The sequence below is a fragment of the Colias philodice genome, chromosome 5, assembly GCF_061535455.1.
Source record: "Colias philodice isolate Cphi_HAF_F1 chromosome 5, ilColPhil1 Martin Lab GWU primary, whole genome shotgun sequence".
Lineage (NCBI taxonomy): Eukaryota > Metazoa > Arthropoda > Insecta > Lepidoptera > Pieridae > Colias > Colias philodice.
In genome coordinates this window covers 1,223,321-1,237,892 of record NC_143090.1, presented here as the reverse complement: position 1 = coordinate 1,237,892, position 14,572 = coordinate 1,223,321, and the positions used below count along the sequence as shown (strand labels likewise).

The window sequence follows — 14,572 nt, the reverse complement described above, 5'->3', positions numbered from 1 at the left end:
ATTTCTCTGATGTGACTAAAACATTAAAGCAATAATATGAAATGAGCATTTTTTTACTACACCCTATTTCTTAACCACCTTTCCAAGTCAGTTTGTTTCAGCAGCTTTATTCAAATACACCTTCCGATGGAAATAACTTACTAAAACTAAAAAAAAAATAACTTCAGGAAATACATTAAAAAAGACAAGTTCGAGATACAATAGAAATCTTTCAACCATCCAACATCAAACTTTACATCTTGCATGATGATAAGCATGAAAATACACGTCCATCGGAAAGTCATTTGTGAATAAAGTAACAAGAACACCCATGTCAAAAACATTCTGTTTCTTCCTCCTAACTTCCCAAATCAAATAATTTCTTTAACAAATACAATCCCCCAAATAACTTTTATTAACAAACGCAATTCCACCTTAAAATTACAGCACCTTCTTGCAATCCCTAACTCTATCGCCCAAGAATTTCTTCTTAATATTAACCATAACGCAGACTCCCTTGCTCATGATACTAGTCAAACTAGAGGAGAGGTTAAGGAGGGAAGCAAGAATCGCGAATAAACCAGGAATAGCAACATTAGCACAAGAGGCTACGCTACGATAGACCTCGCGGTCGGATACTTGCAAGCTGCGGTAGTTGTCTATCCGACCAACGTCTACGCGGCTTATTTGTTTGTACTGGAATAAAAATGACTACTTAGTATCCTAATTGGTGGTATTTGAAAATAGACACTGTATAGGTATCGAAAATGATCTTAATTTTAAATGAGTTAAAAAATTTAGACGTATTCAGATGTTTTATTTGTATTTGTATTGCTTTTTTGTACCAGTATTTTAATACCAATTGAAGCTGGAGAAGGTTTCGGAAGGAGATACTAGAACTAGACACTATGTAATTTCATTTTCCATACCTATATAGTAAATAGTGATATTAATATTATGGATTTACAATTTAAAGACTTTTTAGTGACTTTAAAACACGTTCTAAACTCCAAAAAGTGAGTAAAATAATTTGAATTTGAAAAGATTTACCTTTATAAATTTACAAGACTTAGAAATGTACAAAAAATAATGTAAAGAATTGTTTTAAAAGGTTGACTATGAAAATTTAAAATTCAAAATTTGAAAGCATTTGAATTGTTTTACAACAAATTAGGGCTTTCTCTTACCTGTGTATCAGAAATGATGAGTGGTTTGTCCATCACAATCCATGTAACAACCTCTTGACACATGGGCGTGGTCAGCGAGCCGTGGTAAGTGTAAAACGATTGTGGCTCCGGGCTGAATAAGCGACTGTAGGGAATTTTCATTTTTACTGTCTTTCTTAACTACAAAATATATATCATAGCCTCTGTCGCTTTTTGAGGTTTTATTAAATATAATTATAGAAACAATAACTTTTGGCTTCTTAAACAAAAATAAATTTCAAGTTTAAGAAGCCAAAAGAAAGAATAAAAGTAAAAATTCAAAAAATTCAAATTCAATATTTATTTATTTTTCAAAATTGTTTACAAACATAAATTGTAAATCCCTGGTTAACCCACTAGGAAAACCTGTGCGGGGTCAAACAGTGATGATAATGGTAGAAAAATGAATTATGATGATGATAATGGTAGAGAAACGAATTATGATAAATTTAATAATGATTACGACGATGACGACGTTGCTGATGCTGTTGAATTTAAGAACTGTATTGATATTAAAGAAGTCATTAATCAATACTTACGTGAGGTCAATAACAGCGGTGTTGGGATATTGAGCGTGCCTTTCAACTAACATAGTGAAGAATCGGTCGATTTCTCCCAAAGCGTATTCACTTGCACCACCGCTGCTGACCTGTGAGATAATTTTGTATCCTTGATAATTTTTAGATAAAGTATTTGAAGTTAAATTAGTACGTGAAAGATATAGGGTTTAAAAAATATTGACGCAATATAACACAAATAAATAAAAATGAAAAAGTTAGAAAATCTTATTCGTTCTATAATTCTTAATTCTTCAAATTGATATATGAATAAAATATAGATATAGTACGGAATAGGTTACCTGACAGAGAATAGCAAGGACCGCTAATCCATCAGGTCTCTGGAGAGCTTCGTCAACAGTCAGTCCGGTTTTGACATGGACCATGTGGATTTCCAATGGATATCTAGATTCAAAATCAAAGAAATATTAGAAGTTAAGCTGTATTGTACTACGATCTATGAATTTCAAAGAATAACAACAGAATTTTGTTCATCTACCAAGTACCAGTGTAGGTTGAGGTAGTTGGTCAGTACCAATCCGTATTTTATAAAATATTGAAGATTGCGTTAAGCGTTTTTGTATCTTATGAAAAGAGTAAAAGTGAGGTAATAAAAATCTGAAACATTTTAATCTATTACATCCAATTGTTAAAAAAGACACCTTAATAAGATTCTGTCAATTATTTAATGTACCTATCATACTCACTTCATGCCATCTATAGCATGTTCTGAGAGCCAGTGCAAGTGAAACTGCAAGAAGCTGTAGTTGCCTCTCAGAGGACCACCCGATACCAATGGGGCTGGTCCATCCTCTACTAGCATCCATTTCACTGAAAAAGTACTTAATTAAGAACTCTGTTTTTGTCCAAAGCTTTTGAAAGAAGGTCTAGTTTATTTAGGAAAGTAAATTTAAAAAGTGATTGAACAGAAATCTCATAATATATTTATGTTAGTCATAAATCAAGGGGTTGTCTCTTCACTTCTTTCGTTATATACTTAAGCGATAAAATATTTTTCTACAAACTTCTTTATTTATATCCTTTGTTTCGATATTTATATCAGGGATACCAGCAATACGTCTTAGAGCAAAAAAGCCATCATATTCAGGTAACTTACAAGTATGACCATTATTCAGAGCAGACACATTAGCACTGCCATAACCTCTGAAGGCTAGAGGACCTCGGATGTGCAGACCCATGTGATCCACCAGCGCACTGCGTGTCATGATGTTGATGGGGGATTGTCGCTTGCCTTCGTTGCATTGGCCTGGCCAGCGGGTTTCGTCTGGTGGGATTGAGATATTTGAGGGTAAATTTAGTTATGAGAATGACTTATGACAGATCTAGAAATAGAGAAATAAGTTACTCAATAACTGGATAACCCAGCCAAACTTCTAAAAGTTTTTCGATTGTAAACTAAATTATGGCTCGAATTTTTATCCTGTAAATAGCTAAATCATTTGTTTCATTGAACCGATTAAGTAAACAATTTGGCTGAAAATAATCTAGGCCTTATCTACTAGTAAGAATTTGGAGTTAAACACTTTCGGATTTTTTTTGTATTTTTTAACGAAATAAGAAATGTCAATATTTGGCCGATTGTTGGCTACATTTTGCTATTTTAGCATACAGAAAAATCAGTTTGCAATAGGCAATTCTTTTATCGGAGTATCATAAAGATGTACTAATTCATATTTACTAAAATTTCCATTTTTTATATAATGCTATCGGTTAATTATATTTGCAATATTTATATTAAAGTACATTGAATCTTTGTATTGTTAATATTTTGATAAGGAAGGTTCTTAAGATTATATTTATTGGCTCATATTTATGTATGATTTAGATTTTTGTTTGATAAAATAAGAGGAAAATACGTATTGAAGGAAATTATTAAGAAATTGTTTGTTAATTGTGTGCCAACATTTTGAACATGACCATTCGCCTGTAATACATTACTAAGCAAATAATAATAAAATAATTTGGAAAATCCAAAAGTGCACGCCTCATAATTTTTTTTTAATAAATATTTATTAATTATTATTTTTGTTTATTTAATAACAATTAAACCACATCGAATCAGACCCTGAAAAATGAAAGGGTTCTATTCCTGAGCATACTCAAGCGTAAGAGAAAAAAAAAGACTCGATTAGTAAAGTATTTCGGTCGCTATCGTGTTAACAAGAAAAAGGATCCGCACATACAGACACACGGACGTCCAAGACAGAACTTTTTTAAACTGTTTTTTAACTAGTTTAAATAACAAAAATGACATCAAAAATATCATGAACGTTAAAAATAGTGTTTTTTCTTAATATGTGTGTGTATGTATTATCTTACAAGTGCAATGTATGATACATAAAGACATTTTAAGTTTGAAAAATCAGCTGTTTTGCGCGAAGTGACAGTAGTACCCACCTCAACGCTTCGCTTATGAGGCGTGCAATACAGTTACATTCGTAAAGGTACCCTCTTTCTCGCACAAGCGAATAAAACCTTAATTTATTAGTCGTAAGCGGCTTATAGCCCCGTCTTTAATTATTGTATCTTACATCTAGAAATGAACAAATTTCTTTATTAGGAGAAAATATTATATGTAATACATGACCAACAATTGAAAATAATTATTTTTAGACATAAGACATATAAGTAACCTGTCTTCAAGTTGTAAGAACTGTTCTAAAAATGATACGAACCGAAAGGCAAAAGCTATCAAATGAAAAATAATCATCATAATCGATTCACCCGGTTGAAAGTTCTGAGGTAACAAACAATTCAAAAAGATGAAAATACAGTCGACTTGAGAACCTCCTTTTTTTGAAGTCGATGAATAAGAATGTAATATGTGATTGATACGAAGTCATTATTAGTATCTATTCTTTGGTAATTCCTAGCTCAAGTAGTTTAATAAAGAAGCGATTATAGCCTAGTATTTGTATAAGACGTATACAGGAAGGAGTGGGAAGGCAATTCAAATCTAAATTGTATGTTGACATCGTGACCTATATTTTGAGCCCGCAGCTTTAATTGGATTTACCTCTCATTTCAACCTCTCTAACTTCAAACGGAGTGTTAACTCTTATATTTAAATGTTTTAATATACGTCCATAATATCTAGAAAATATACTTAATACTATTATAAAGGCGAAAGTTTGTATGGATGTGTGGATGTATGGATGTATGGATGTATGGATGTATGGATGTTTGTTACTCTTTCACGTAAAAACTACTGAACCGATTACAATGAAATTTAGCACACATATAGAGGGTAACTTGGATTAACACATAGGATAGGTTTTACCCCGGAAATCCCACGGGAACGGGAACTATGCGGGTTTTCCTTTGAAAACGCGGGCGAAGCCGCGGGCGGAAATCTAGTGTACAAATAAAATAACTCCGTGTATTGAAAGCAGTTGTTGTTCGACTTATATAAACGGTTAACATTATGACTTTGACGTTCGACGTATATCCTACTTTGAAGGGCCGATTTTTCAATGCTTGGATAAAACCTGGGATAAAACTTATCCGTCCAATAAAGTATTACACGATAATATTAAAATGTCACGTAAACTGTCAAATACGGGCAATTAGAATACGTTTTTTAAAATGGTAGTTTTATACATTATTCGACGAATAAGTTTTATCCAAGCATTGAAAAATCGGCCCTAACACCTCACTTGTGAGCTTTTAACTTATTTGCGTGCTTACGCATAAGATAAAGTACCGTATCTACATAGTTCGACACGCTGTTTCTCTTACATATTTTATAGATATATCCAATCCAAGAAAGCTTTTAGCCAATTTATTTATTCCAAGAAAGTGTAATGTATCAACGATGATCACGCATCATAAAGAAAACTCTAACCAGTAGAGACTAGAGAGTTATATCTTCTAAGATTTTAAATATTTTTGGTTTTCTATCAAGATTCTATTTTAAAGGTTAGAAAAAGACATTTCTAAAAGTTGTAAGAAATATAGTCCCACGTTAATTTTAAAGATACGCGGTCAAAGAAATAACTTATTTATGTTACGATACAAGTTTCTACGTTCATTTGAAACTTTTGACGCTCCTTGTTAAGTAGTCAATAAAAAAGAAGAAATAAGAATACAGAATAAATTGCAGTTATTCAGCATTTTCAACACCACATTGGCAGTTTTATATGTTTATAGTTTTAGAGTTTTTTAATGTTAATACTTGATTGAAAAATGTCTAGAAATATACTTACAATCGTAGGACCAATCTTCGCCATACGTCGCACCTGAAAAAAAAAACAAATATTAATAATGTTTTTCAAGAGGAGAAGTTATGAAAATGTTATACGATATGATAAAAATACTTGTTAATAGATGTGTTTAAAAACAAGGAAATTACGTTTCATGGAGAGAATGTATCTTGTGCTTTTGGTAACATGAAGTTATTTATAAATAGGTTTTCTGTGTGTAAAAAGTTCTCTTTTCTTCTCTCAAGTGCTCTACTATTGCAGAGCACTCAATACAATGGGAAAATGGCTAGTTAATTGATTGGTTATGTCGGATTCCTATTAATGAAAGTTACACTTTTATCGGTCGTATCGTTCGTTTATGGGCGGTCGTTACTACAAATACAATGCAAGAACGTAGCAGCAAATTTCAGTAGGAAACATAAATTTTCTATAATACTTGTCACAATAAATGCACCTTAATTGCACCATGTAGCATTATTGATAGCTGTTGAACTTCTTTTTATTACTTAAATAATTTAATTTTTATACATTTATAAAGAGTAGAAAACATTGCGGGGCGAACGGCTGGCCAATTCAGCTACCCTTGATCGTTCGAATCCTACCTCTTTATATAGGTATTTATAATTATAATGCATAGCATGCCATTAAACAAAAAAATACAAATGTAATTTAATATTTATTAGGTAATACAGCCAAAATTATTCTCCGTATAAAGAAAATCTTCTCCACTTATGTTTTGCTATAATAATATATCGATCTCAACACCTCTCCTGCATCACAACAGAATTGTGAAGCCGACCTTATTTGGCCTTTGTTCTCAGCTCGAACAAAAGCTGTCCAAAGAAAGCCCACATAATTTATTCATAAGCCTGGCTTCCTCCAAGAAATGAATACGAAGCCTTGTGAAGCCGTATCTATGTATATTAATTTTTAATACATAACTGAATATCTGGATGAGTAAAGGATGTATACATTTTTTTTGTTATTTGGTATTATGCAGCATAAAGTTAGGTTGTTTGAGTTAGATTGCTTCTTTAGGTACTTTTTATTTAAAAAAAATATTTTAACAATAAAAACCTTTGGGTTATTGATGAATTTCCTTGTGTCGTCCTGCGGATGTTATTTTTTTAACAATAGTATTTCTATTTTAAATACTTATAGATTGACCCAATTTCACCAATATTTTCTAAATCAGACATTTATTAATCGAGCTTCAAATTAAACATGTATTTTAACATCGTTGTCAACTCTACAGGTCCCAAGAAGGAAATCTAACAGCCGATTATCAAATCGACCATTAACTGAGCGACTCACGAATCATTCATTCGTATTTTAAACCGCCCGAAACAAAATGTCATAGTTGACAATGCCATAGTTTCGCACGTTGGGGCTATTTGTTCTAGTTGTATAATAACTGTCATGTTTGGTAATTCGACTAAATTGAAATGTTCTAACACAGTATACAATTTAATAATCATGTAGAAACTTTTACGTTTGCTGGTTTATATGTCAAACGATTTGGTCGTTACCATGGTTACAAATGTTTGATGTTATTTGGAGATTGTTTTGTTGTGATTTTTCTTGTGTTATTTTAATTTTATTTTGAGTTGAATAAATACAATAATGTTGAAGAAAAATCGCGGTTCAATTTCACTTGGTCGAAGGTAAACTGGATCTGGTTGAAATTACGAAAAAAAATTCGGAGTCCGAAGGAAAGTGCGAGAGATCTCATACTAGAAGAGCAATTAAAACAAGAAAAATAAAGATACATTTAAAGTAAATTAATAGTAAATTCTTGTTTGTAATAACCTAGTATCTAGTTGTTATAACCTATTTATTGAATGATGTTGATAGGTACAATCTAAGGGTACAATAAAAATGTTTTATAAAAACACAAGTTTTATTTATTTAGGTAACATGAAAAATTACATATTTCTATAACAATGTCACATTTAAATTAAAATAGGATCATAATCATCGTAAGCCCATATACTTTCTCACTGCTGGGACATGGGATTGGTAGTGCTAACTTAAACTTAAACACGGTAAGGGATCAGGTCATTATCCACTACGCTATCTTATGATATGTCGGTTTCCTCACAATGTTTTTCACCACTGAGCCATCACTGCACTGCACTACAATAAGCAGTTGGTCTGTAGGTGAAACTGATAGATTCCTAAAACAGAATTTAAAATTAAGATAAGTACATTTCATAATCATGAGGAGGCCTGAGCCTTACCTGAGTAGTGGTGAAGTTTACATTTTAAGTACCTATATTGGTATTCAATACTAGATTTGACATGACTCACAGGATTATTATGGTTTAATTGAAAATAATACAGTATGTAGGAAGGAACCTTTTATGCACATAAATATAAATATTACCTCACGAGATAGTTTTACTTACAGATCCGACGGTTATTCGAGTTTATCTTCAATTAATTGCAATACTTCCAAAACCGATTGTTTTGATAAACGAAATCTTGTACTAAAATCAACATCATCATATTCTTCGAAACAATGACGACGTCTTTATAAATTCTGGGCCGTCGCGGTCGCACTATATAATCCAAATTATACAAATCATCCAACACATCTTCATTTACAAAAATAAAATAGTATGCAGAGTCCATCTTGACAGCAAGAAAACTTCAAATCATTTTTTCTAATCGCTTGTTAAAAATTTAAAGAGCCTCTATGCCACGGGTTAAATATAATGCCGTGTTAAGGAAACTAATCCTCGATTAGGTCGTGGTGGGACACTCCCTTACATTGATGTCCCGTTAAAAGAGTTAACAGCGTGTTAAACTAACTAACAGAGCTTGATGAAACTGGGCAAAGGTACAAAATTTGAGTAAGTATAATATTATGATATATTATGTACTTAACATTTTTCAGTTTGTTTATTTGATATAGCGAGCATATATCTATTAATTAATCAAATAAAAGTTATTATTAGATTTAAAATATTTAATTATTGGTTTTATTCGTATTCTATTTAACAGTTTTGGTAATAGGTAATATATAAAATTATTATCTGGATGTTCAAATAAAAGATATGAATGGAATTTTTTATTTATTTATTTAACACTTTATTGTGCAAAAAAACAAAATATACATAAAGGTTACAAAAAAAATAAGATTAGAAAGCACAAAGGGCGGCCTTATCACTATGCAGTGATCTCTGCCAGGCAACCACGGGGAGAAAGGCAAAGAAGCGCAAAAAGTTGTCGGACAAAATAAAAACATATTTTTAGAATAGGGTAGAAATAATAAGAGAACACAATAAAATATATACACATTTTATACAGTACATGATATAAATACGTAAAAATGAACAAAAATAAAAAAAAAAAGAAATATACCTATATAAATAATAATATTACTAATATTACCTAAATAAATATATGAAATACAAATATATCATAAGATACACATACATACACATATGCATACTACATAGTAGTAACTATATAAATATTAAATATATATAATATATATATATATATATATATATATATATATATATAAATAAATATAAATATGTCTAAATAGAAGTATACTACATAAACTAATCCGAATTAAAGGCAGTTAAGAGGAAATGATTACGGACATGATGTTTAAAAGAGGATAAGGAAGGAGCAAGTCTGATTTTTAAAGGTAGGGAGTTCCATAACTTGACGGCAGAGACAGCAAAAGAACCCGCATAAAAATTGGTGCGATGAGAGGGAATACACAAAATAAGTTTGTCAGCTGATCGAAGAGAGTAGTTTTCGCAGTGTTGAAAAATGAAGTTATTCTTAAGGTAGGAAGGAGAGGAAGGATCGAAAAGGATACGGTATAGTAATTGAAGACAGTGGAGATGATGTCGGAGGCGAATAGGGAGCCACTTGAGGCGTCTGCGATAGAAAGAGACATGGTCGAATTTGCGAAGGCCGAATACAAATCGAATTAAAAGATTTTGCAGACGCTCAAGTTTCTCCATATTCTCAACCGTAAGGTCAGGAAAACACACATCCGCATAGTCGAGGATAGGGAAGAGAAGGGATTGAGCTAACATAATTTTTGTTGGAATAGGCAAAAAGTTACGTAGACGCCGAAGAGTACCCGATGCCGCATACACCTTACGACTGATCTCTTGTAGGTGGTGAGACCACGATAGTGTTTGGTCGAGATGAACACCTAGATTTTTAACCACCTTACAATAAGGAATTGTTACTCCACCAAGGCAGACACTGGGTAAGGCGCCCCAGTCAATTTCGGAAACGAGATACGGACTTCCCATGATAATCGCGTGACTCTTTGCAGGATTGATTTTTAGACCGTATTCGTCACTCCAATTGACCAGGGTTGCTAGTTCGGCATTGATATGTCGGATAGCACTAGGTAAATTGGTGAGCGAGGCCTGGGTGTAGATTTGTAAGTCGTCAGCGTACATATGGTAGAGAGAAGTGAGGCGCGAGGTTAAGGAATTTATAAAGATAGAAAAGAGGAGAGGTGACAACACGCCACCCTGCGGCACACCGGCGGAGACAGCAGCCCAAGAAGAGTGGGTGTCACCCATCAGAACACGCTGCCGCCGGCCACGCAGGTAATTACGAAACCAGTCAATCACCGAAGTTGGAATGTTAATCAAACGCAGCAGACTCAGCAGTATGTCAAAGTCGACTGTATTAAAAGCATTGCTGAAGTCTAGAAGAGTAAGAACTGTGAGCTGCTTATTATCCATCCCTGCACGAATGTCGTCTGTTACCTTCACTAGAGCAGTAGCTGTGCTGTGGCCAGAGCGGAACCCGGACTGGAAAGGACTCAGGATATTGTTGGAGTTAATGAAAGTGGTTAATTGTTGATGGATAAGGCGTACAAGGACTTTGGAAAGGAAGGGTAAAATAGAAATAGGACGATAATCGGATAACAATTTAGGACTAGATTTTTTAGGTAGAGGAATAATGTGGGCATCTTTCCAACAGTTAGGAAAGGTCCCGGACGAAAGAGAGAAGTTAAGGATATGGGTAATGGTGGGATTAATTATATCGAGGATAGGGATGATCATTCTACGACTCACAAGGTCACAGCCGGCAGCGTTAGAGGCGTTGAGGCGTTAAATATTTGAGCTCATGACAAGTTTTAAACAATAATATTTATATTTTTTGGATAATAAATAAATGTAAGTATTACCATGGACAAATGACATTTATTGGGTCCATGGTATTACATTTTTTCATCATTTTCTTAATGAGTTACCTGGTAATCCCTTCCAACCAATCCCTTAGATTTATAAATATTGTTTAGTATTAGCAGAATGTAGATACTTCCATTTTTATATAGTTTTAATTGAAGAACAATTTTACAAAACTATAATTCAAATAAAGGTTTTACTGACAAAATATGAAAAAAATTGGATGTCTGTAAAGTCTGTTTACTGACGATAGTTGAACGTGACAACGTCCGATTGTGCTTCTTTGTCGTTCGTTCCGCGCTCTCGCTCGCACTTCATGGAACGCCTCAGAGCGATGTAACGCCGCATAAGTCATGTTTTTTCGTGCGTGCAGCCGGCTTTATCGAATTATAAGACGTTGTCACGTCAAAAATCAACATGATATAATATTTTAAAATATCGGGAATTTTAATTACTTTTATCTGTCCATCTTCAAAAACAATCTATTCCGATGTTAATCTTTCACGAAAAAAAGTTCGAGTCTAAAAGAGAGATAAGTATATTGAAGTCATTACCCATCTTTAGCTTATGCGAGTGCAGCCGCGGGCTTCAGCTAGTATTTAATAAGAAGTAAAATTTATTTAGTATTCAATAGATTTGTTATGGTATTAACGTTACTTATTACCATTTTAATTTTGCACGGTTTTCAACGAATATTGCCTACAAATAATTCCTACAGTGATAAAAATAAATTAAATTGAATATCCTTCTTTATGAAAGTTTTTTATTTAATTTTTGATAAAAAATAAAATAAGGTACCTAAATACTAATGTTTAATATTTAAACGTGGAAATACAGGTAATTGAGGTATTATTGTCTTTAATATTTATTTCATGCTCACATTTGATACTTTATAAATAATTAATGTACAATATAAAAGAAAAGGAACTTTTTTCTTTGTAACTTAAACTTTGAACTTAATTATCTATTTCGCCAGTATTAAGTTACATTAGTCCTCACCTATATATTTTTTTTTACCAGGTTAACCCGAGCAGAACCAGGATGAGTATCTAGTCTAGAAAGATTAATTTAATCGTCCATAATCGTTGCATAATGAATGCAAGTCTTTGAACGTGACCGTTATCAATGCCGTAGCTTTCGTATCAATTATCAAAATGATAGGCTCTACAAGGTCATGGGTTCAGTACCAATTGAGCTAATTTCTTGTTGCCGTTATTTACAATGCAGATTTGCTTAGATGCTCTCGATTTGTGGGGATATTTTCTTTTAGCTATATGTACTTAGGGCCGATTTTTCAATGCTTGGATAAAACTTATCTATTCGTCGAATAATGTATAAAACTACCATTTTAAAAACGTATTCTGATTGCCCGTATTTGACAGTTTACGTGACATTTTAATATTATCGTGTAATACTTTATTGGACGGATAAGTTTTATCCAAGCATTGAAAAATCGGCCCTTAATCTAGTACCTAGCTACTTCACAATTATAACCAGATAAAATTATTAAAAATATATTTAAAATGGTTACTTTGCTGAACACTTTCTTTTGTTTTTTAACGAAACCAACTGAAACACTGTAATAATATTAACGTATTTAGTTTAAATTAGGTAATTGTTCTTATTTTTGAGTTATAAAACAGATTTAATTCGAGGGAAACATTGAGTTTAAAGGTACATAAAAACTTTAAAAAATATTTGCTTTTCATTAGAAAAAGCCTAATATTTTGGAAAAATAGCATAAGTAACTGATATATTTTCAATTTATTGGTTTCGATTTATTTATTGTAAACCGATTCTGTATTAAAAATGTCTCAAAATTATTTGGGCGGCTTTCATATTTTAGTATTCTAAAAGCTAAGCTTTAAGTTTAAATATTTAAAAATAATTTGGAAAATCCAAAAGTGCACGCCTCATAATTTTTTTTAATAATTATTTATTAATTATTATTTTTGTTTATTTAATAACAATTAAACCACATCGAATCAGACCCTGAAAAATGAAAGGGATCTATTCCTGAGCATACTCAAGCGTAAGAGAAAAAAAAAGACTCGATTAGTAAAGTATTTCGGTTGCTATCGTGTTAACAAGAAAAAGGATCCGCACATACAGACACACGGACGTCCAAGACAGAACTTTTTTAAACTGTTTTTTAACTAGTTTAAATAACAAAAATGACATCAAAAATATCATGAACGTTAAAAATAGTGTTTTTTCTTAATATGTGTGTGTATGTATTATCTTACAAGTGCAATGTATGATACATAAAGACATTTTAAGTTTGAAAAATCAGATGTTTTGCGCGAAGTGACAGTAGTACCCACCTCAACGCTTCGCTTATGAGGCGTGCAAAAATACGATACAATTAAAATAAAATACCTCAAACGACCGATGTATTCCACATACTTAATATTTAATTAAAATAATCACTCAATTAATTCGTTCACCAATTTAATAAATCCACCACGAAAAAACTTACCGACGAAACAGATAAACAGAATCACAAACGCCGACCACATTTTGAATCCCTATAGTCCTTAATTCCTAAACGAAAACCACCTTTCCCGCCAAAATTCGCACAACAACTACCGTTAAACGCGTGTCTAATATGTTTATATACATATATTTTTATATATATCTTAGAGATCACACGTCAGTCCATACTGCACTGGCGAATACTCTACTATACCGTGACACACGGACGCACAGTTCGATAAGCAAGTTTCAGAGATATAATTTTTTTTGGTGTTACTTTCTTTACGATGGTCATTGATGTTATTTATGTATTTATGATTGTAATAAATAATTATTTTATAGATATAATCAGAGACAATAAATTTATTTATGTGGCTTTGTTCCACTCATCACCAATTTGTTTTTAGTACTTATCTTTGGTAATCTTACGAAATATTCCTTGATGTCGATTTTTTTTATTAAAAATTCCTAACTGCTATAAAAATATATTATTTTACCTATAATATATTTTATTTTCAAAACCATAATGGCACTTATCTCAAGCCGAAAACGAAGCAGCTTTCAAAACACACCATTATGAAGCATAGAAATTAAATGAAATGAAATTATTGTAATATATTGTGTTAATATTTATGCATCTTATAGAGCTCAATACAGTCTATTTATTATGTATTTGCACTTTTAAAAGAGAGAAAAAAATGCAAATATTTAACATAAAGAACCAAGACAATCTATTTAAAAACCTTAATTAAAATAGGAAGTAATATAATATCGGGATACCTGCTGGATTGAGTCAGAGAAATTATCAACGGAAATGAAATGTATTTTATTTTGATTTAGATAGATATCTATTGATGAAATGACGAATATAAATACACAATTAAAGATCTTGATTTCGCAAGAAATTAAGATTATATTACTTTATAATAAAATACATGATAAGATAATAATTA

The 14,572-nt window shown here is 31.9% G+C and overlaps 1 protein-coding gene across 1 annotated transcript; it reads right to left on the bottom strand.

Annotated features, from left to right (window-relative positions):
- Positions 1-225: 225 nt before the first annotated feature.
- Positions 226-13,716, bottom strand: LOC149488228 (carbonic anhydrase 2-like). Its single transcript, XM_089695385.1, has 8 exons — positions 13,624-13,716; positions 5,968-6,000; positions 2,859-3,026; positions 2,449-2,572; positions 2,044-2,146; positions 1,724-1,833; positions 1,167-1,290; positions 226-675 (listed from the first exon to the last, which is right to left on the bottom strand). The coding sequence occupies exons 1-8, from the start codon at positions 13,661-13,663 to the stop codon at positions 421-423; spliced, it is 957 nt and encodes a 318-aa protein (XP_089551511.1). The 5' UTR covers positions 13,664-13,716; the 3' UTR covers positions 226-420.
- Positions 13,717-14,572: the final 856 nt, after the last annotated feature.

Excerpts from the sequence above, each read along its gene's own strand:
- LOC149488228 (XM_089695385.1), bottom strand. The coding sequence starts at position 13,663 with ATGTGGTCGGCGTTTGTGATTCTGTTTATCTGTTTCGTCG. Across the intron at positions 6,001-13,623 it reads TCTGTTTATCTGTTTCGTCG|GTGCGACGTATGGCGAAGAT; the intron begins GTAAGTTTTTTC and ends TTTTTTTTTCAG. Across the intron at positions 2,573-2,858 it reads TCTGAATAATGGTCATACTT|TGAAATGGATGCTAGTAGAG; the intron begins GTAAGTTACCTG and ends GTACTTTTTCAG.